The sequence below is a fragment of the Callorhinus ursinus genome, unplaced genomic scaffold, assembly GCF_003265705.2.
Source record: "Callorhinus ursinus isolate GAN/ISIS: 27379988/994484 unplaced genomic scaffold, GSC_fseal_2.0 scaffold4, whole genome shotgun sequence".
NCBI classification, from domain to species: Eukaryota; Metazoa; Chordata; class Mammalia; order Carnivora; family Otariidae; genus Callorhinus; species Callorhinus ursinus.
This window is the reverse complement of record NW_027397066.1, coordinates 56720411-56742614: the sequence shown is the minus strand read 5'-3', so window position 1 is coordinate 56742614 and position 22204 is coordinate 56720411. Positions and strand designations below refer to the sequence as shown.

At 37.9% G+C, this 22204-nt stretch overlaps 1 protein-coding gene across 8 annotated transcripts in view; it reads right to left on the bottom strand.

The window, feature by feature from the left end:
• Window positions 1–22204, bottom strand: part of SLC4A4 (solute carrier family 4 member 4) — a 335807-nt gene that overhangs the window by 189690 nt on the left and 123913 nt on the right. For all 8 annotated transcript variants that reach the window (XM_073891772.1, XM_073891773.1, XM_073891770.1 and 5 more), the window contains 2 exons: window positions 13695–13830; window positions 3546–3706 (listed from right to left, as the gene is read on the bottom strand). In XM_073891772.1, coding sequence (XP_073747873.1) covers window positions 3546–3706; window positions 13695–13830 — 297 coding nt within the window. The remainder of the gene's footprint in view (window positions 1–3545; window positions 3707–13694; window positions 13831–22204) is intronic.

Genomic DNA, 22204 nt, shown 5'->3' with positions numbered 1-22204 from the left:
GTTATAGTATGATACCATTTATAAAATAAATTTCACATGTGTAAACAGATGTACAGAAAAACTGCTGGGAGGGTAGCCGTGAATGGTGGGATTTTGATTTTTGTGTGTTGTATTTTTCTGGATTATTTGGAAATGAACATTAGTTCTATGATAAAAAATAAATACATTGCCATTTTGAAAATATAAAAGGTGTTAAAAGCAAGAAACAACATGACTAACACATCTGCCAACATGCACAGCTCAGGAATGCCTTCAAATATAAAAATGAGAACTCCAAAAACAGAGCTACATTTTCCTAATCCATTTCCCATCATAATAAAATACTGAAATGGCTTATCATTTTTTTTTAACTTAGGAGGGCAGGAAAATTCTCATGTACTTGCCTGCATTTGTGAATGTCACTCTTTAATTGTAGGATTATAATGATGATAGTAATAATCAAGCTATTAAAATAATCCATGAAAGTGTTGTTTTATCCTTTAATTACTTTCAAGACAAATTTTTTTATTAGCATTCAAAAGGGCTTCTCCATGAAGAAAACAAGGAGGTGTCCCGATGAGAACCAGAATGAGGCTGAATGCTGTATGTAAGTGTGAGAAGTAGCACCTGCTTAAGCAGTCACGTGGTGACGGCTCCGCACCTGCAGAGAGAGGCTGCCTCCCAGACAGGCCACCGAGAAGGAGGAGCAGGTGCACTGCAACGGAAGATAAAAACCATGCTATTGTTTGTTTGTATAGTCACTATTATTTCTTTTTCTTCCCTTTTGTAGAGATAAAAAATGCAGGGGAGGGGGAGATGCACCTTAGAGGTTTAGCTGTACATAATTCTCAACTCCGAATTACCGGCATGATGCAGAACAAAGCGACCACTTGACCCTCTGCTAGAAAAGGATTTTTTCATAACCAAATAAATAACGACAATAATTCTTCAAGTTACTGTGCCATCTTCTGTCATTTAAAAGGAAATTAGGGCTTTTTATCCTTCATGTGTTTTAACCCTCTATAAGGCTTTGATTCTTTTGAGGATTTTTAAATATTTTTTTTCAGACAGTTACACTCTTTCAAACATGTTCTCTCCACTCCTGCAAATCTGATCCCTTTCCTTCCTCTTTCCCTCCCTCCCTCCATCAGTCCCTTCCTTCCTTCTTTCCTTCCTTCCTTCCTTCCTCCCTCCCTCCCTCCCTTCCTTCCGTTCTAATGTGTGTTATTTGCCTCTGAATTGTTTTTCTGTATTATCAGCTCCAGAATGAGTGATGGTACTTCAAAGTGACCTGGTGGTGTCTAATTTTAAAATATAATGGCAATTTTTAGAAGAGATGGTGGTTAGAGAAAAACTCCACAACTGATAATAAAAAGTAATGGAAAATAAAAGTGAGAACTTAACATGCTTAATGACCCTTTCTTAAATCTAGTGAATACCAGAACCTCCTTCTTTGGCCATTGGCTAACAAGGCTCCAATATAATGTGGGATTCTGTCTTCTAGTGCATGGAAAAGATCAGTCAATTGCTGATGAACAAAAGCTCCTTGAGATGACTTTTTTCAAAGTCAGTTTTACAGAAAAACCCAAGTCCTACCTTCTTAATACTGGAACCTTTCTAGTGACCCTTAAACCACAACACATATTCTCCCCCGGGGTTGCCTATATCTTGCCCAGTCACGAGTTTAACTTCCATTTTACCCAGCATTCATGAATTCTGACTTATTTTTTCAACTTGTCTAATTTCAGACATTTTCGCTCCAGATTAGTTCTTAAAGTCTAAACACACACAAATTGCAATTCTCACTCAAAAACTGGACGGATTTTTGCTAACCATGATATTTTTTTGAGTAACGATCTCCTTTGCAGTAAAATAAATCACCCAGAAAACCATCACTTCTGTTTGTTTCTTTGTAGATAGGATCATCTTCCCTGGGCACAAGAATATATCCAAATACCCATTTTCAGCCTCACTTGCCTTGTCAAATATGAAAAATTCTACATAGAGATTATTTCCTACATTATCTTCTAACTACGTGGATGCGGATTTGTAACTTACCCATTTACAAAGTGACAGATTTGCAAACCTAATTCCAGGGCCTAGAACAATGTCTGGTACATTGCAGAAGCTCATGCACCACTGTTGAATAAATGCATGAACTAATTAATTCTGTCCACCCAGTTTCTTCACATTAGCCCTACCCCCTTCTCTACTTGTACCTTAAGCACCTCGAGTTTATGAAAAGTGTAGGACTTCTTTGCAAATGGAACTAACAAACTCTCTGAAGAAGAATCAGTTACATATACATCAGGAAGATGCATGCCTTATTTGGAAACTAATCTTTTCTTCCAGAACAAATGCTAGCTCTTTCCCACTGTCTATGAAACACATACACACACACACACACACACAAGCCACAGACAAGCCTTTTGGCTCCAGATATTCAAAGAAATGTTGTAGTAAGTCTGAAATCACACAAGAATTTTACACTGGTCACTTTCGATGGGGCCACAATCCACATCCTCTTCCCCATAACCCCAAATGAGGCACCCTGCAGGCCCCTTGGGAAAGTGTAGTCATCCATATAGGTCCAGTGGTCATCTAGCTAATGAATTTTCCTAGGAATGCCACACAGAGCCCTTGCATTTCTCTTTGAGAAAAACATGATCTTCAGCACACCTGGCTCTGACTGGTAATAAGGCAGTTTAGTCCAGGCTTTTGTCAGAAAATGAAAACAATGACTACTGTTTGGGAGGTAGTAATGTATGCCCCAGAAGTTCAACATGGTGAGTTAACATTCACTACACAACACTAATTGCAAAAGAGAGCAATGCAGCCCTGTACCATGAGGTTGTGGGACTTGGTGGTGGTGGTATAACTGATACTCAGCACCAATGTGACATGACTCAGTCACTAGCCCATAAGGTTCTGCTGGCTCCTTGCCCCACACAAACTTTCTTCCATACAGTTAAAGGATCCTGACTTCCACCTACAAAAGCAGCCCCAACCCACCAACTAGACGATTTTTCCTCTTACATAGGATTTAAGCCCTATTTTACAGATGATAAAACTGAGGCCCAGAGAAGCTCAGTGCAAGGTCCAAAGTCGGAGTTCTCGAAATCTAGTCTCCAGACCTCCAGTTCAGTATAACCAAGGATGGGAGAGGAAGCCTCTACTCAAAATATTAACCTTATCCTTATAAGGTTAGGAGGTGAATGCCAGTCTGTACATAAACATTGTGATCCCAATAAAAAAATAACACGAAAAAGTAAAAGAAGAGAGAGAAGACCAAGAAATAAAAACTGGATGGAAGCATGCCAAAATGTTAACAACGGCTATGGAGGTATGATGGATGCTTTTTTTCATTTTCTTCTCAATATTTGTCTGTACTTTCCAAATCTTCTGCAATAACCCTTACTTGTCTTATAATATAAAAAAAAGAGTGAAAATAAATGTTATAGAATATTCAACTCTGCTTACACTAGAAGTCATGTGCATGAATGGAGACCCATGGATAGTTAGTAAAGCTTAAAAAAAATGATAAAAACTTAAAACAACATACTTACCCACCAGCTGTGGGAGAGACGAAGCCTCCCTGTCCAGCATGATGGATCCCTTCTCCATACATGTCCTCAGCTCAAATAAGCTGTGAAGGGACAATGTGGCCACGTGGGGCTTGCTCCATCTTTCCCCACCCTGTTCCACTTTTTCTTCAAACTTAATCCACCTAGGAACATGAGATTAATGAACAGCAATTAAAAGTATTCCAACCTCCTCTGGAAATAGCTACATCAAGCCTGCCATCTCCACCCCCACCAGCACTTCCAAAATGTCTCCTTTGGTGTAGTCTTAAAAGTTTATTATATCATTAATTGCATTACCTTTATAAACACACCGAACAGAGTCACTAGACTGTGTTCCCCTGGTGTTAGAGAGAAAGAAAATAAACCTGAAAGATCCAAAGCATCCTTGGTTTTATATCTGTCCATATGTAACCATGAAATCCTGAAGAATGATTATTTTGCTAAATTTTTAAAATAACATAGGAAAAATGTGCATTTCAAAATTTCATGAAAGCCCACACTGTGTAAAAATAACCACCATTGCGAGAATTCTGTTGTGACTTCACAAGGCAAGTTTATGTAAGTTGAAATATCAGTTATGAACCAATATTTATCTTAATTATTTGAAAAACATGGTGTATGACGTGGTCAGAAGAATATAAAATTCCCCTTTAACACTTAAAGAGGGCCAGCATATGTGGCAATGTCTTACTCCGTATTTCTCAGCTGACACACATTCCCTTCTCATTGAGATTCTAATGGAAACTTTACCCTTCAAGTCTGGCTCCACATGTGTTTAAAAATACACAAGTTCCGTGAACAACACATCTATTCTGATAACAGATCTCCTATTAACCTTAGCAATGGAACAAACAGCCCACTTTCATAGTTTCTTTCTAAGATTCCTAGATGTCTCGACAACTTGGCAATACAGAGCAACTTTTTAAAAGTGTAATGGAAATGAAAACACAACACATTTGACAGTCTTTATGTCCCATGTATTGCACAGACACTTTCTACACTGGTAAAGGAAAACATGAAAGCATCATCATTTTGCTATTCCTGATGACCCAAAGAAAAATGCTTCTTTCTCTCACTTCAAACCTTCTGAAAAATATTGAAAAAGATACAGAGGGGGTAAAAAAAATTGTTTTCCTACACTCTTCACCCGAAGGTTTAATGATTGAAAAATGTTTTCCTAGAAAAAGCTAAACGCTCACCTAGCTCACTAAAGATGAGAACAAAGGGCAGAGATCAGAGGAAGCTCTACATAAGGTATTATTTATAGACTGCTCACCACCCCCAAGAGGAGGCAAAAAAAACACATTAGTAGAACCAGGAGTGAAAACAGATCAAGAGATCAGCCACAGAGTCAAAGAAAATTTAGAATTTTAATCAAGCCCAATACTCATGCAATTGAGAAGTATTTAGTCATATCCAAAGCCCCCATCTGCACTCCTCTCAGGAAGCCTCTGCCAGCCAGGGCATTCCCACATGTCAATGGTAACCTTACCTCCAACCTCACCCTCAATTCCGAGACCCTCTTCCTTTCCTTTGTGTCCCCCCAAAATGTAAACAGTGGAGAGTTTTACGTATTTTCCTCACAAGTTAAAAAGCCCACATGACCACCAAAGTTCTAAAGCTTCAGAACTGGACCTTGTTTCTTCCTATACAAGTAGTTGTGAAACACCCCAAAAGAGAATAAAAGACCCTTAATATTCGTGTGAGTGTGTGTTCAATTAAATTAGTAGTTCTTCCCTCTGGTTGCTATTAGTCCCACAGAAATAGAAAGGGGAGAAAAATGACAATTTTACATCATACTCTTATTGAATTCTATGGATTTGCCAAAAAGATAAAAGGTAACTGGAGTTATTTCAAGAGTAATCATTTTACAGCATATATTTCATTGATTAACTTTTGGTATATTATCTTTTCAAGCTAGCTCACACAATCTTTAACCATATTTGTTGATAACTGTTACATAAATCATATTACATTTTTAAAATAATTTTGGAGAGGGGGTGGGGGGATGGGTGAAATAGGTGATGGGGATTAAGGAGTGCACTTGTGATGAGCACCAGGAGTTGTATGGAAGTGTCGAATTACTGTATTGTACACCTGAAACGAATACAACACCGTATGTTAACTGGAATTAAAATAAAAGCTTAAAATAAAATAAAATAAAATAATTTTGAAGAGTATTTTTATTGAAGTATAATTGACATAAAATAATCTACCAATTTCAGGTGTACATCACAGTGAATCGTATTTACATTTGATGTTATAATTTATTACTCAAGATAAGACTCTAGTATATCAAAACCATGTCAGGATTACATATAAGGATGTTATCTATAAAGAGTGTAGTGACTCCTTGTTTTTATTCCTGAGAGAATTCTTATTAGCTGAGGGATAGAATCTTAGGTCATAGGATTTAAACCCAAGATAAATAACAAAAGCCAGCTAGAAACTCACTAAAGGGGAGTGTTTTATACAGCATTCATGTCCCTCTTATTTCTACTGAATGAGTCCTCCCTTCGTATCAGTTGCCAGAAATCTGTATTGCCAAATACATACATATGTGAGAGCAGCTCTTTTCTGCCATCACTCTCATCTGTCCAAACCATGTAAGTTTAATACAATTTTCTTTAAAAAAAAAAGGGGGGGTGGGTAGTGATGTACTATACATTGGTCTAATTGAATTTAAATAAAAAAGAACGGGGGGGCGCCTGGGTGGCTCAGTCGGTTAAGCGTCAGACTCTTGGTTTCCGCTCAGGTCATGATCTCAGGGTTATGAGATCTAGCCCTGCATATCCACACTCAGCGGGGAGTCTGCTTCTCGCCTTCTCCTTCTGCCTCTCCCCCAACTTACATGCTCTCTCTCTCTCTCTCTAAAATAAATAAATCTTTAAAAACCAAAAAGGAGCAAAACGACTGCATTCTTTTGTGACCAATCTTTAGTTTCATTCCTCCCCACAGTTTGTATTGTAGAGGCAACCTGACTAGACTTAAATATGACTTTAAACAGGTTGTAACAGTACATTTAGAAATCATAAATCCCAACCAGCTTGGATATATGGAATAGCATTACTCACCCTCCTGGAATACACCAGCCCTTTAGGTCAAGATTTAATTTATAAAGGAATGAAAACATAAAATCTCAAAACTAGCCAGTTCCTTAGAATCTACATTCCTAAGGGATAAGTATTATATCATAGTTCAGTTTAGCATCTATTTCACTTTGAGGTTAGTAAATATTGAATGTTGTGATGATGTCATATCATCATACGGGAAACTAACAACATACGGGAAACTCTGGGATAATGGCTATTAAGTTCCCTTAAAATGTATTGCTCTGATTGTTCAAGGAACGGACTATACTTCCAACATATGCTTTCAGACATAAAGTAATGGTTTGCCCATTTAAACAGATTGTGTGCATGCAGTTTCATTCCAGAAACTACACATGCTATGTCTATCCTCCTCACATACCAAGGACAAATTTGAAAAAAACCTGAAAACTACGCAATTCAAATCAGAACCCATTAAAGAAAAGGCTAAGGCAGAGGTACCAAAGTTCAGCCTACCCGAGTGCCAATGAATTTGTTAAGGTGACTTAGAACCATGTAATTACATTTTTTAAAAAAAACAGACATTTTTACTGTAAAATGTACTATAAGCTACTATCTACCCTTCATAGTGACTGTGAATAACAATATATTTGCAGGAAGTTTCCTACTTTTCCTTTTGTCTTGGTACTCAACATTTTATAGGAAAATTAATTACAGAAGTTAGTTTTTTAAATGCTTGCAAATACAAAACTGTTGTAACCTTGGAGGAAGAGTTTATTAGGTAAAGTTTATTTCAAGGTCTTAGAAGAAAGTACACTGCAGTTTAACGCACTTTGAGTGACTGCCAACCAAACAGCATTTCATTCGTTTATTGAAGAAATAGAAGGCCCACTGGGAGTCACTGAATTTTGCAACTTTCCAATCATATGATTAAATATAATTAAGAAAAGACAAGACCTCTAACTTAAAAACAAGCTAATTTTACAGTGGAAAATAGACATGACCTTTGCCCTAGAATATAATCCAACTATATAAGACTATTAAAATAACAAATTTCTTGCTAACTAATAAGTGCCTCATTACATAAAAGAAGCCAACACTAGTGTGTATCTGGGGTAAATTATGTTTTTAGGGAGAACTCTCAAATTTCTAGATCAACTGTGAAAGTTATTGCAAAGCAGTATATGTGACTACATATAATTACATAGACAATTAGATGCCTTTTCCTTCAGCCTTTTTCTTACAGAAGAAATAAACTTGTTCTGAAATGGAATGTTCCAAAGTAATCCAGTAGAGAAAAGACAGAGAAGTCAGTGTAGATTGGGAAAAGAGCACTCTCTCTCTAAATCCCCAGGGTCAAGACGCATGTCTTGCTTGATGGTCATGCCCTGAAATCAGGGTTTTCCAGAGGTAGGCTGGATCAGTCTGCCAAGCAGAAACACAAATGGGTGTTCAACTGTGCTATCCCACTGGAACTAAAACATCAATACCCTTTTCCTTTGCTGGCTGGTTTTGCTGAAGCTTGTGACCGCTCTCCTTTTTACCCAGGTTTGGCAACAAAAACTAAACCACATTGGGGGACTGACCTTTACCATATATTCTTCTAACAGTGAAGTCCAACATTACCCATCTGAATATCCACTGAAGGAAAACCAAAAGCCAATAACCATTTTTACAGAGACATCACCATCTCAAAGAAATTAAGAGCTTGGGATGGTGGGGAATGGCAGTAGCCCTTCTTCCTGGCTTTGGGCCAACACCAAAGCTGGACCGTGACTTATTCTTTCACCAGTTTGTGTCATGGACCTATTAGTTAATGCCTAGCCACCTAGAAATTCTCAACAAGGAGCATAGGCTTCTTCACTAACACCAAATACTCCATTATAATTACTGCTACATTACTAAATGTCAGTATTCAAATAACCTAACACTCAGGAATACTCTTTAAAAAAAAAAAAAGTATTCTCGGCATTCCACTCATCATATATGCTTCTCAGGTCGAATCATTCTATCCTTTGCACAGTCTTCAATTTGTGCTTTATGCTGGAAGAGCCAATAAAAATCCAAAGTTCTAATTTTTAGGAAAGGGAAAAGCAAGGGAAAGATGTGAAGAAAAGGGGGTGGTAGAGTTGGCCGAACTTCAAACTTCATATAAATAAAGACTTCCCTTGTTCATAATTTTACATGACTATTGTGCCTTCCAAGACTTAAACTGGGATATTTTTCCTACCACTGAAACCATTCTCTTTATTTTTTGAGACAGAGCTTAACCTGAACTTCCTGACTAAAACTGAAACTGCAGTAATGCTGAGGATCAATGGAGGATATTTTTGGTCAAATCAAATCATTAGCTACCTAAAAAGCATAGATCATTAAAAGGGGTAGAACTGTGTCCTGTCGGGGTGTGAGCTCACAGTAGAAACTACATTAAGCTAGAGAAGTCTAGCGGGTTAGTTCTCTATGGAATAAAATAGTCTATGAATTGGGATTTTCACAGAAAAGCAAAGATCTCAAGTGTATAAGTCAGCCAGAAAAATATTCACAGCACATTTTCATATATAAAATGAATCCCTTCTAAGTATTAAACTTTTATTAGTCTGATAGGTTTGAGAGTTTTTAGTGGGGAGAAAAAGCCCTATCATCTCTAGAAACCAGACATCTTAAATGGCAACCAGAAATTACTGCAAAAATGTTCTGAAGTGGAGTATGTTGCAAGAACTAGAGATTATTAAAACTGAATCATTTCTGGAGGCACAATTACCTTCCAACCTCCCAAGAGGATTTAGGTGGAGCTAATTCTATTAACACATATTTCTTGACCACGGACAGTGTGCCAGGTAGTTGTAGGAACTAGAGATATAGTTATGTACAAAACAACTAAAAATTCCTGCCCTCATGGAGCTTTAATTTAATGGGAAGAGAAAATAACAAGATATGCAATATGCTAAATGGCGATAAGTACCAAGGAAAACATAATGGAGGATGGGGGTTAGAGAGTGTTGGGGCACTTTTTAGATTTTAGATGGGGTAGTCACTGAGAAGGTAATATTTGTAAAAAAAAGACCTGAAGAAGGTGAGAAAATGAGCCATGCAGATAACTGGGGGGGGGGGGGGGGCAAGGGGAGGATTTCAAACAGAGGGAACAGCAAGTGCAATGTCCCTGGCATAGGAGCATGACTGGCCAGGGAGTGAACAAGGGAGGAAAAGTAGGAGAGAAGGCCAAAGGTATCATGGTGGATTGCTCATGCGGGAGGTAAGGGCAGGTGCAGAGAGATGGACTAATTAGGAAGCATTTACAATAATCTGTTTAAGAAACAACAGCAGCTTGGACCTGGATTGTGGCAGTACTGAATGTGAGATGTGGTGAGATTCTGAATATCTGAGTATCTTTGAGGGTAAAATAAATAGGGTTTACCAATGGACCGAGTAAGGAGTGTAGGGAGAGGCAGAAGTCAAGGAAGATCCCAGTGTTTCTGGTTTGAGCAACTAGAAGAATGGAGTTGTCCATTGTGGTAGGGAACTCTGCGGGAGGAGCAGATCTGAGGCAGGTAGATCAGAAGCTCAATTTTAGATATGTTACTTCAAGAACTGTGTATTAGCCATCCAATCATGTGTTTTCAGTCATACAAGGAAAGAAGTCTGGGCTAGACAACTTAATGGGGGATGGCAGCAGCATACTGATGAATTAGTTTGAAACTTCGAACGCAGGTCCTCTCTGACCTTTATCAGTGGTGTGCTAGATACCTTTGGTCTGTCATTCAGCTGTCCATCAGTCAGAAAGAGAAGAATTATCACAGAACTCCAGCTTTGGTCAAGTAATATATCTAAAAAAGTATGATATTTAGAACAGCTGTTTCTAAGGCAATCAATTCTCAACTAACCACACTCAACCAATATTATTAAGCACCTATTATAGTGTGAGGCACTGGGAATACAGTCATGAAAGACAGACATGATGGTCCCTGCTTCCAGATGAATCAGCGTAATGAAGGAGACAAAATGAAAACAATATCACACTTACATTTAATTAAGCAGTAGTAAGTGTGGCAAGTCCCACCCAGAAGTTACAGAGTGTAGACCGGTGGGAGTGAGTATGTTTCTTCCCGGACAGCCCCTCCTCTCCCACCACCAACACATGGTGCACTCCCACCACACATTCTGTCCAGCAGTCCAGTCTCTCAGGGGCTAATGACGTCACCAAAAATGACACATGTGTTCTGAAGGCAATAGAGTCTTCAAGGACGGTAAAGTATCCAAAATTATCTCCATTGTAAGAAGCTTACATGAAAGTTCTACGTCCATCTCACTCAGTGTTGAATTACCTACACAGTGAAGTGTCACCTCTCCACCTTTCTGAGACCAGAGGTCACATAAAATATAGTCCACCTTGGACTGAGAGAGAAAGCAGAAAGCTACACCCGAATTCTACTCTATGATAGGTACTCACACAGAATTTCAAGAAGTAAGTATGAATCAAAGTAACACTTCTGGTCATAACTGACTAAACTAGTATATAGACAGGGATAGATAACACTATGCTATAAACGATGCATGAAGTTAACAGAGATGCAACGCAGTATCACCTTCTTTGGGTAGAAGAGAACACTCATCTCAGGAAGAAGACTGCATGAGTATGTGACTGGCCCAAAGCGAAGCAGCCAATCAGCAACAAAGCCAAGACTAGACCAAAATCTCCCCAACACTTAATTCAGGATGTACCAGTACGATTCTCACTCTGTTGTTTTGTTTTGTTTTTTTTCTATTAGAAAGAAGGAAAAGAAAGAATGAAATGGAGATACCAGTAAAAGATTCTACTTTGAAAGCCTTCTTTTGGAGGATGTTTATGAACCAAAAGTGTACTTATGTAGGACTTTTAATTTCCAGGTTATCAGGACTAAGAGAAGACAATGAGAGAGAATTACTGTATCATGGAAAGAGGTCCTGAAAGGACAAGAATGAAGAGCTTCAAGAGGGAGCATCAGAGGTGGAGAAGCGGAAATGTGCTACGGATAGGTTTTTAATAAGAAGGAGAAAATATTAACAGAAGAGTTAGAACAAGTACACCCCCTATTAGTGTCTGAATATTAGAAAGAGTTATCCAGCAAATGGAAAATAACATATTTAAGATTAGGTCTCTTCCCTTATTGCTACTGGGAGGGCTAGGAGCAAAATGTAATGATTTTTTTTTTTCTGGGCACAGTTCAAGTTATGGAAGATATGAAATTATCCATGGATTCTACTAAACTTTTTTTTCTACTGAACTTTCTTTTAAAGCAGATGTTTCCACAAGACCAAACTACCTAGAAATTCTTGGTGAGAAATAAAGGCTTCTCTATCATTATCAAATGAATTAATTTATGATGCTTCTCTATCATTAAAAATCCTAGAGACATTCAATAGTACTTAGTATGCAGTAATGATAATAAATCCATAAACCTACAGAGCATAAGTCTCAGTAACTAAACAAAAATTACCAAAAAATCCAATTAATTTGATGAACACTTGATTAGAAATGATATGATGCATGAAGCTTTTAAAATATGCTCCAGAAATGGTGTACCTGGCTGGCTCAGCTGGAAGAGCATACGACTCCTGATCTCAGGGTTATGTGTTCAAGCCCCACATTGGGTGTAGAGCCTACTAAAGAAACTTTAAAAAAGAAAAAAAAAAAGATATGCCCCAGAAAATAAAAGTTCTTCCTTTAATTCTCAAAAGAACCTCATCCAGAAAAGGAGAGACAATTGAGTTAGTGGTTCTTTATATCTCATCAACTTTTACTAATCACAGATGATAAAAAAATATATTTCTTTCTGATTCTAGAATGACCTAACTAGACGTGGAACAACAGACATAAATCTCTTTTCCATCTAATCCACAGAAGAAGGTTTTCACTTATTTTATTCTTTTTTTTAAACCCAAAGCTACCAGAAGGATTTGATTTGCCTCATTCCTCAGATTGTAAAGATATTATATTGAACACACTTGAAACTTGAGGAAGATACAATAATCTATGTGTGAGCTGCTTCTGCTCACTTCTTTATTCTCAGTACCTCATTAGTGCCTGACATATACTATGCATTCAAAAAAACACCAGTTGAATTTGATTTGAATTAAATTGCAGACTATAAAAGGTGTATCTTAACATTATTTTGCTTGTGAAAGGGAAATATATTGAATCTCCATGCACTTACGACAATGAGAGACCAGTAACTGCATTATATCAAATTCCTTATATTACATAATTGTTCTATGTCCTAGAAGATACGGTGTGGAGTATACAACTTAATCTATATGTAGAAAGAAAGAAAAGCTCTGTTATCATGAGAAGAACGAAACCTTAGATACTTCTGTAGTGCTTAGCAATTTACAAGGTATTTCCATATATATACATACATATAGGCATGTATGTAAATATCTGTGATATAATTAGACAAATATTAAATAAAATACATAAAGATGTATTACATATCTCATATTGCATACATATATATGTAGTAGGTATTATTATCCATTTTTTATTGATGATGAAATCAAAGTTCTGCGACACTGAGTTCTATGCAGCTAACAGGTGACGGAATCTGAAATTTAACTCAGGTCTCTAAACTCCAAATTCAAGTGAACCTTCTACTTGCTTTCGTGGGTGCTTAAAAAAGATGACAGGTTTTTCCTTGGAATAATGGCAAGTCTGTGGGTAAACACTGTCTTTGCAACCTCCCTTCTAACTGCAGAAACTGTGGGTACATATCTCTAGGCTACCATTTTTGGGTGCTTGCGTTTATCTCTTTAAGATATTTTACTATTAAATAGCACATGAATGCAGATTTACTTCTAATTCTTTATAAAGGTTAAAACTGTAACAGCGTGAATCAATGTGACAATGCTCCAGCAGTGAAATAAAGGGTGTCCTGCATCCACATCAATGCAACAGAGAAGAAAAAGAATCCTTTGATTCCTTAACCCAGCCAACACGATGCTCCTCAGTTATTCAAAGGGTGAAGGTGAGAGAAAGGTGCTCCCAGACCGTGATCTTGCCCTGCACTTCTTTCCCCGGGTCAGCACTGCACAGCCAGCCATGCCTCACCTTGCCGTCTCCTTCCACTCCATCTCCTGCCCATCCACGGCCAGCAGCTCATCCAGTTCGGTGAAGAGCTGAGGGGGTGCTGGGCTGTCATCCTCCTCACCCAAGATGAACCGGATACGTTCTGCGGCAGGAGAGACTGCAGAAGTGAAAATACTGTGGTTAAACACTGGCTGGACAACCCTGAGGAAAGTGTAGCTTCGAGCTCTTCCTCTGTCCCCAAGGCTGTTGGACTTCCCCGCCACGTTTTCCATGGACATCGTCCTTGCTGAGCCTCCCTTTTCCCCAACCTACACACGAAAAAAACTCAAAGCCCTTCTCTGTTCCTTGGGTCCTAAACTGTATCTCAGCTCGCCACCACTCTCCAAGACAGGACTCCAGTTCTGTGTGGTGTGTGACAAAGAACCTTTAGCCCTCAGATGAGCTGAGGTCCAACCGCATGAACTTCCCTCCTTCCTCACTTATGACCCATCCAAAATCATTAGATAGAAACCAGCCTGAGCCAATCATTTTTTCTACAGCAGTGGGAGGGGGCAGAGCACACCCCAATCCGGAGTTTCCCCCAGGCCCTCGCCTCCCACCCACCTTCCCTCTGTCCAATGCCTAAAGCTCATGCCCTCACAGGATCCTCGCTGCCTGTAACTGGCTAAGAGCAAAGCTGATGAAGGAATATTTAACAAGATGGGGCCTCTTCTTTACATAAGGGCAGTACCCAAAAATGTTTAGTCACACTTCAATGCACTTGAAAAACAAGCCCAAGTAAAATATTGTACACCTGAGGAAAAAAAATTTTTCTGACACACTCAAGCACATAATTGAATGCCCTACGAGCTCCTTTTGACCCTATCTCCTGAAAATCATGTAATGAAAAATTAACTAGAACTTCCCTCAGGTTGTGGGTTATTTTCCTTCTTTTTTTTAAGAAAAGGAAAGCCTTTGGGAACTGATGATCATATTACAAAACTAAGGCCCAGAGATACTCTTTATAATATCTGGGCAAAACCAAGAATGTTATATACGTGTGAATATAGTCCACGTACACAGATATATGTGTATATACATATGTATGTATATACACACAGACGCACACACACATTGTAGAAACAGGTGTACTCAAACAACCTAATAAAACAAGAATATTTCTACCATCTGAAAACTACTGTAATACAGGACAATATGAAATTCCACAGATCAAAAAATACTATGAACAAACCCATGAAAAATATTCAACCTAACTAGTAATCAAAACTAATTATTAAAATAAAATACATGTTTTACCTATGAAAATAGCAAAAATGTAAAAAAAATGACAATCCCAATATTGCCGGAGATTTAGGACACATGCACCAGCACCTCTCAATTTATGTCACTGATAGAAGCCTAAATGGGAATCTCTCTCTGAAGAGAAATTTGGAAGGATATGGAAATGTTTTAAAAGTGTATACATCATGTGAGCCAGTAATTCTACCACTAGAAATAATTCATTTCAGAGAAATCATAGTTGTTACCTCAAAGACAGAGGTGACTAATGCAACACTGTTTATCATTGAGAAAAAGAGAAGCCTAAGTGTCCAAAAAGGAGGACTGGTTAAATAAACTACACTACAACTATTCAGTAAATCACCATGCAGTTATAAAACATGGAAGTCGAGATTATCATTTTTTTACATATATAAAATGCTAAATGAAAAATAAAATTGCAAAATCATATGAATAAAGTGATCCCACGTTAATGAAGAAAAAATACACATATGTCCACAAAATAAAGTCTGGAATTGAGGGAAACCCTCACTATGCATGGTTCCAAGGTCTGCGAACTTCACTTACTGCCATTTAGTTAAAGAACACCAGTCCCCCAGTAATACAGTTCAAATTTCAGTTAGGATAGTATATTAACTGTGAGTAATTACATAAAGTTCAAACTTCACTGCTAGTTCTTCAGTCCATAAATTATGATGTTAGTAACATACATGCATCATGTGACCGATCAATGACCAATCATAATGCTTCTTGCAAAGTCCGTCAGTGACTGGTCACTGCGCACTTGTTACTAGTTCATGTACAGACAGCAAAGTGTATACCCGTGTTGCCTTCATGTCAAAAGAGGAAAGTGGCCAACAGAGATGAAAGTAGAGTGATACAGAAACAAAGAGTGATATGGTGGAAATGAAATCCACGTCGAATGTAAACGGAGTTATCAAAGACAGAGCGGCTCATGGGGATGCTGACAATGCTGCCATTCACCGTGCGAGAGAATCTAGACAACAGTCAAAAAGTACAAAGTGAAGGCAAACAACATGAATAAGGAAAGTAGCTGGACCAAAATGACAAAGATGTCCCAGAGGAAGTGATGCAGGCAAAAAAAGAAGAAGGGGGGGGGGAGGAAGAAGGCGGAGGAGGAGAAAAAAAGCATTTCACATTAAAGGAACTCTCAGAGACTTTTCTTGACATGGAAAGCACAAAGGAGAAAATGCTGGAAGCTGATCCAAAGTTAGAGAGGAGTATGCAATTCATCGGGGTATAGAAAAGATGCCTGCTCCATTTCATAAGTTGTACAACAGGAAGAAGGCAAGCATTATTCAACACTCCTGACAAGATTTTAAAAAGAAATAAAATACTTTAATCTCAATATTTCTGACATTTTAAATTAGAGCTTAGTTTAAAAATTAGTACTAAATACTAGTTGTATTATTTTTTTCATTCCCCTATACCTTTATAACGAAACAGCAAGAGAGATTTTAATGATATGGCAAATATTTTTTAAAGGTCAAAGAAAAATAGTAACTTCTCCCATTGATTATTAGGATTGTTTTGTATAATTTCAGCTTGAATAGTCATATTTATGGCCTTGCCCTACCATGCAAAGCAAAGACTGCCTATATATACACCTTTTAAATGTTATACAGTTTATTTCCAGGGCTTCTATGTTCCTCCTTTCACTTTTCTATCAGCTCTACAGTGTACACAATTCATCCATGCATTCATTCAGCAATATTTATTGAGTACTGTCTTTGCCCTAAATAGGCTTTGTTTCAGGCTCCGAAGATAAAGCAAAAAACTTGACATCAAGTTCCTTGTTCTTATCAAGTGTACATGCTAGGAGGGGCAACAAACATTAACCAGTTATTTGGTTAGTGAATAATTAATTGGTTAAATAAATAAATTAGTAGATAAACCAACAAAAATATCTGCAAACTGTTCCGTGTTTATAGAACATTCAAATAAGATAATTGAATATATATTAATATAGGATCCAGGATGTTTAATTTCTGTAATTAGAAAAAAAATGACTTTGAAATTTCTTAACATCTCTGGGAGAAAAAAACCTAAGGTTACAGAACTTTTGTGTAAGAACACTTGCAACGCCCTTCCAATCAAGAAATGGAAAGTGTCATTACTTTAGAGAATCATGGAAGTCATGAAGGAAATGATGGGAGGGTAAGAACTAATGGGCAGAATTTGGAATGTGACTATGGTTTCCAAGAGCAGAGTGTTCACACTACTTCAAATATGGTTATTTATCCGAGTGGTTCCAAAACTGACAGTCACAGATTTGATGGACTTTTCATCAACATTCAACATCAATGCTCCCTGAGGTAGAACTAGCTTTTAGAAGGGAAAAGTCTACACTTAGAGAATCAATTTTTGGTCCATTTCTAAAAATGTGACATGAGTTAGTCCCCACCACCAACAGAGATGAATAAACCTTTCCCCTCCTTAGAAAAGAGACTCTCCTGCAGAGCACAGTATACATCTCTGCTCAGCTCTGATCCGTGGAGCATTACCCTGAGATCCAGCAGCCTCCAGTTAGAAAAGCACAACTCCGCTTAGCCAGAGAGGCATGATAGAATCGAAGAAGGTTGTGACATTACCCCTGGTTCTGACTCTCTGGGTCTCATGTGTAAGTTGTCTTATGCATATTAAATACAGCTTCTGAGTAACCAGTGTAACAACCCCTTGGGGATAAAGTTCCAAAATCCTGTGTCATAAACTAGCTCGATACTCTAGTAAGTTTCCTTCCTTAGCTGCTCCACTAAGGTTCCCCAGAATTAGAAGAGGCCACAGCAATTGTACTGTAAATATAGACCTGTGGGAGAGGCAGCCTCTGTAGCCAGCAAATACCCTTCCCAATTTCTAATGTCATTCTTAACACAAAGATATGCAGAGTGAGAGTCTCCCTAATGAAGGATGTCAGGAATTCACTTCTTCCCCCGTAAATTTTGATCAGAAGGGAAATGAGCTAAATAGAAGACACAGCACTGCATTGAAATTAAGCATACAGAACTCTGGAACCCACCTGCCTAGGTTTGAATCCAAACTCTGCTACTTATATGTTGTGTGACCTGAGACAAGTTAATTAACCTCTCTGTGTCTCAAGTTCCCCACATGAAAAATAGGGTGATGATGATCAATTATCATAGCTAAAATACAAGGTTTAAATTAGTTTAAAAACTGCGAGCCCTTACTAGCAAAACCTGCCTAGCTTCTAAATAAGAAAGTGCTCACAGATATTGGCCCCGAGAGCCCTTGGATGTTGAAAATATATAAGGTAGGAAAGAAAAAAGCCACAAGTTCTGCATGTGTTACTTCAGTGAATTCAGTAGCTTTGGTAATGAGAATATAAAGGTGTACCTTTCTGGGAAACAGCCAATAACAGAACAGGGGAAAATAATGAAACCTCTTTAGTCTCACTTTAATACCTGGGGGGAGAAAACATCAGAAAATCAACTTACATTACAGATGAATAGATTATGATTCTAAGTAATAACTAACCTAGTTTCATCATAAAAGAGAACCTGGAGAAAAATGAGAGAGAGTGATAGGGAAGCAGGAAATGAGGGAGAGAGAGAAAAACTGTCAAATTAATCCAATCACCTTTGTCAGAACAGAAGGCCTGTAGATCAAAGCCAAGTTAATGCCTCTAATCTGCCTTGATTTTTTTCTTTAATTCTGCCCTCTGGTTAGAATGTGTTTGGGGGGTTTTGGGGGGGCGGTTTGGGGGTTCCCCCCCCGGAGTAGCTGTAGAATTTCCTGGAGGGTCCTACATAAGTGTGGTTATCTCTGACCAGCATCCACCTGCAGGGTGACAATGTCATGGTCTGCGATAGACCCAGTGTTCCCAAATCCCCAGTGCTGACAAGAAGGAAGGCAAGCATGTGGCAGGAGTGCTGCCATTCCCACTCCCACCACCAGCACCCACAGCATACATCACATCTATTCCTGCTGAGACTAAACTTGACCTCAGAGCAGTCACTATCCACCAAGCAAAGATGGTGTGTGAGAGGACACCTCTCCAATGACACGTACCAGGCTATAGAGTCAACTCTCAGTGTGCCTGTCATGTCACTTTGGCCCCAATCTCTGCATCCAACCAGTCTCCCACAACAACCCAAAAATGTCTGGTGACAGAAGAACATACCTGCTCGATTTTGCACCAAGCTCAGCCAGGAACCCCAGCGTCACAAGCAAGCTCAGAGGTGTTCACTGCTGCTGTCACAGTTCACCTGCTAAACTCCATCCCAGAACATGGGCATAGGCAAGAACAGAAACCTACCCTGGCCCCCATCCAGGAATGAATTCAGGTATTTCCCAAGAATGACCAGAATAGAATTTTGTAATTAGAATTTTGTGATTACGGGTAGGAAGACATGACTCTCTCCTCCCTAGAAGAACTGACTTTTAGAGGACAGAATTAACTCAGTTCTCAGTAGAGAACTCAAGGAACCTCCAAAAGGCATTCATTTTCTAGCCGAAAGTCTGCATGATGCCTTAAAACTTATAAACAACCAGAATTAACAAAGAAGGTGGACATGGTTTGGATAGTGGGAGGCAGTTCTGTTTATAAGGAAGCCACCCTACCCTGAGGGACCACAACATTTAATCTGCACTTCTATTAAGACATTTAATATCCTAATAAAATAAAATTTAAAATAAATAAATAAAATCTTAAAAAAATAGAAAAAAAAAAAGAAGAGAGACATTTAATATCCACTACTTTGTGCGTTTTCTTTCCATTGCTGTACTTTGTCTTTACACCTTTACTAAGCCAACCGCCTGGTTCTTCACTTACCTAAACTATTCTTGGTGCCTACCTTGTGCACAGTGAAGTTACACAAAAAAAGAATGGATTAAAAGAATGAGTAAGAAAATGAATGGAAAAATACATAATATGTAATCTGCCCCAGTTTCTCACAAAAAAATCTTTCTTTGCTTCTTTCCTCTGCTTCCCTGAGGCTTAGCAATGCTTGAAGTATAGTTCTACGTTCTCATTTTGATTACTTAATTAATATTTATTAGTTTTTAGTGTGTGAAACACTATGTTACTTGTTGAAAGTACACAAAATATTTTTAAGATAAGGTCCTTGTCCTCAAGGGACAATGGGAAAAAGTCTATCAATAAAAACAGAATATGCAATTACTAATGTTTTTGAATGGTTACACTGTACCAGGCACTGTGTTCAGTGCCCTTCACTTATTATATTATTTGTTTTACACAAAAATATGAAATATCTACTGTTACCAATCTCTTGTATTACTCATATTACAGACAGGGAAACTGAGTATTTAAGAGACTAAGGGACTTCCCCAAGATCACACAACTAGTAAGTGATATAACCTCAAACCTACTTGTGTTATTTCCAAACCCATTTTTCAGACACCACTCTCTAAAAGATGATCTCATTAAAAAAAAAAAAAAAAAAAGGAGCCATATGAACAATGCAGACAGTAAATGTACTGGATTTCAGGAGAGGCAGAAATCATAATGGCATATGAAATAGTCCTAAAGTAAATTAACTGAACATTTGGTTCATTATCCACCAAAAGGCAATTTGTGAATGTGCCTTTTGTTTTTGGTCTGGAAAACATCCCACTGTGGCCACCCTACAGGCTACCAAAAAAAATTTTTTTTAATAGAAATAATGATCATAATGAACAATTCATACTGGCCATGACAAGTTTACATGCAAATTCCCTTCTGTGGGTTAAACGAATACTTACAGATTTTGTATTTTCTCCTTGGGAAAATTCACCATCTGGTAAAGTCTTAGCTCTCAAACCAAAGTATAAAAAGAAATAACTAGGGCACCTGGGTGGCTCAGTCAGTTAAGTGAGATTTCAGCTTGATTTCAGCTCAGGTCATAATCTCAGAGTTGTGGGATCGAATCGCACGTTGGGCTCTGTTCTCAGCAGGGAGTCTGCTTGAGATTCTCTCTCCCTCTTCCTCTGCCCCTCCCCACCTCTCTCAAATAAATAAATCCTTTTTAAAAATAAAAAAAATAAATAACTATTTCTTTAACTTATCAATGTGCTGTCACCAACTGGTTTACATTTTAAGTATTCATTTTTCTCCATGTTGAGTTAAATGTCTGTAAATCAACACTACAGTTGCTAAAACTTCCACAATTTATCTAATTATTAGACCACTATAGTACTCTAAAAAATGCTTAAATGTATATATAAAGTCATCGAACTTCAATTTCACATTCATAACTGTAAGAAATGAGCAATCGCCAAATAAAGTTACATATATAGGTATCTTTAAAACATACACATGCATTGTAGTGGCTATCTGTTACTCTTGCCTACTTAACACCCCTATTCTCTCTTCTGATAACAGCATCCTACTTTCCTTTGCAGAACCATTTTTATACTTAGAAGTTCAATGAGAATGAATTATTCCCTATGACCCAGGTCCGGAGAATGAGAATATCACAAATCTTGGCCACAACAATTAATTTTTGAGAGGACACTTTACCTAATCCAGGCCAATCAGAGTAAATAAGTGTCAGTCTTTCGTTGGAACTTCCAGAAAATAAATTTTCACTTTATGCTAAGGTGCTAAGAAGGTAATAAAAGTTTTGAGTGCAGATGCCATCTTGCAACTCAAAGGGAAGAGTGTGTGAGAGCAGAGTAAACATGGAAGAACTCAGAACCAAGGCAGAGACAGGTTCCTGATGCCATTATTTGAGCACCTAGATCCAGCTGTGCCTGAAGTCAGATACTTCTCAATCATTATGACAATTCCCTTTTAACTTAAAGTAATCTAAGACAATTTTTTTGTCACTTGCAACCAAAAGAGTCCTGATATATATATGTCTGTGATTCTATTTTAATGGGCTAGAGTAGAGGTAAGTCGTAGTAGTCATCCACAAATTATCCTCTTCAAATTAAATGCATCAAAGAACCTGTTTTTATAGAATTCAGGTTTTCTTGGAGTGATCTATACAACGCATCTAGACTTTATCCATGCCTTAACCTACCTCTACCTCAATAAATCCAGAAAATGACTATTGACTTACATGCTGGCAAGCTCTAGACAGGTAAATTAGATGGTTACTTTCTCTGTTCAATTAGCTAAGAAACTGAAACAGCCAAATAGCATTCATTAAGATGGATAATTTTTTAAATACTTAGGTATCCACGTATTAATAAGCTCTCACACATGAAAAGCTGTCAGTTATCACAATTGTCCTTAATATGCCATGACATTATTATTCAGCTATAGAAAGTCA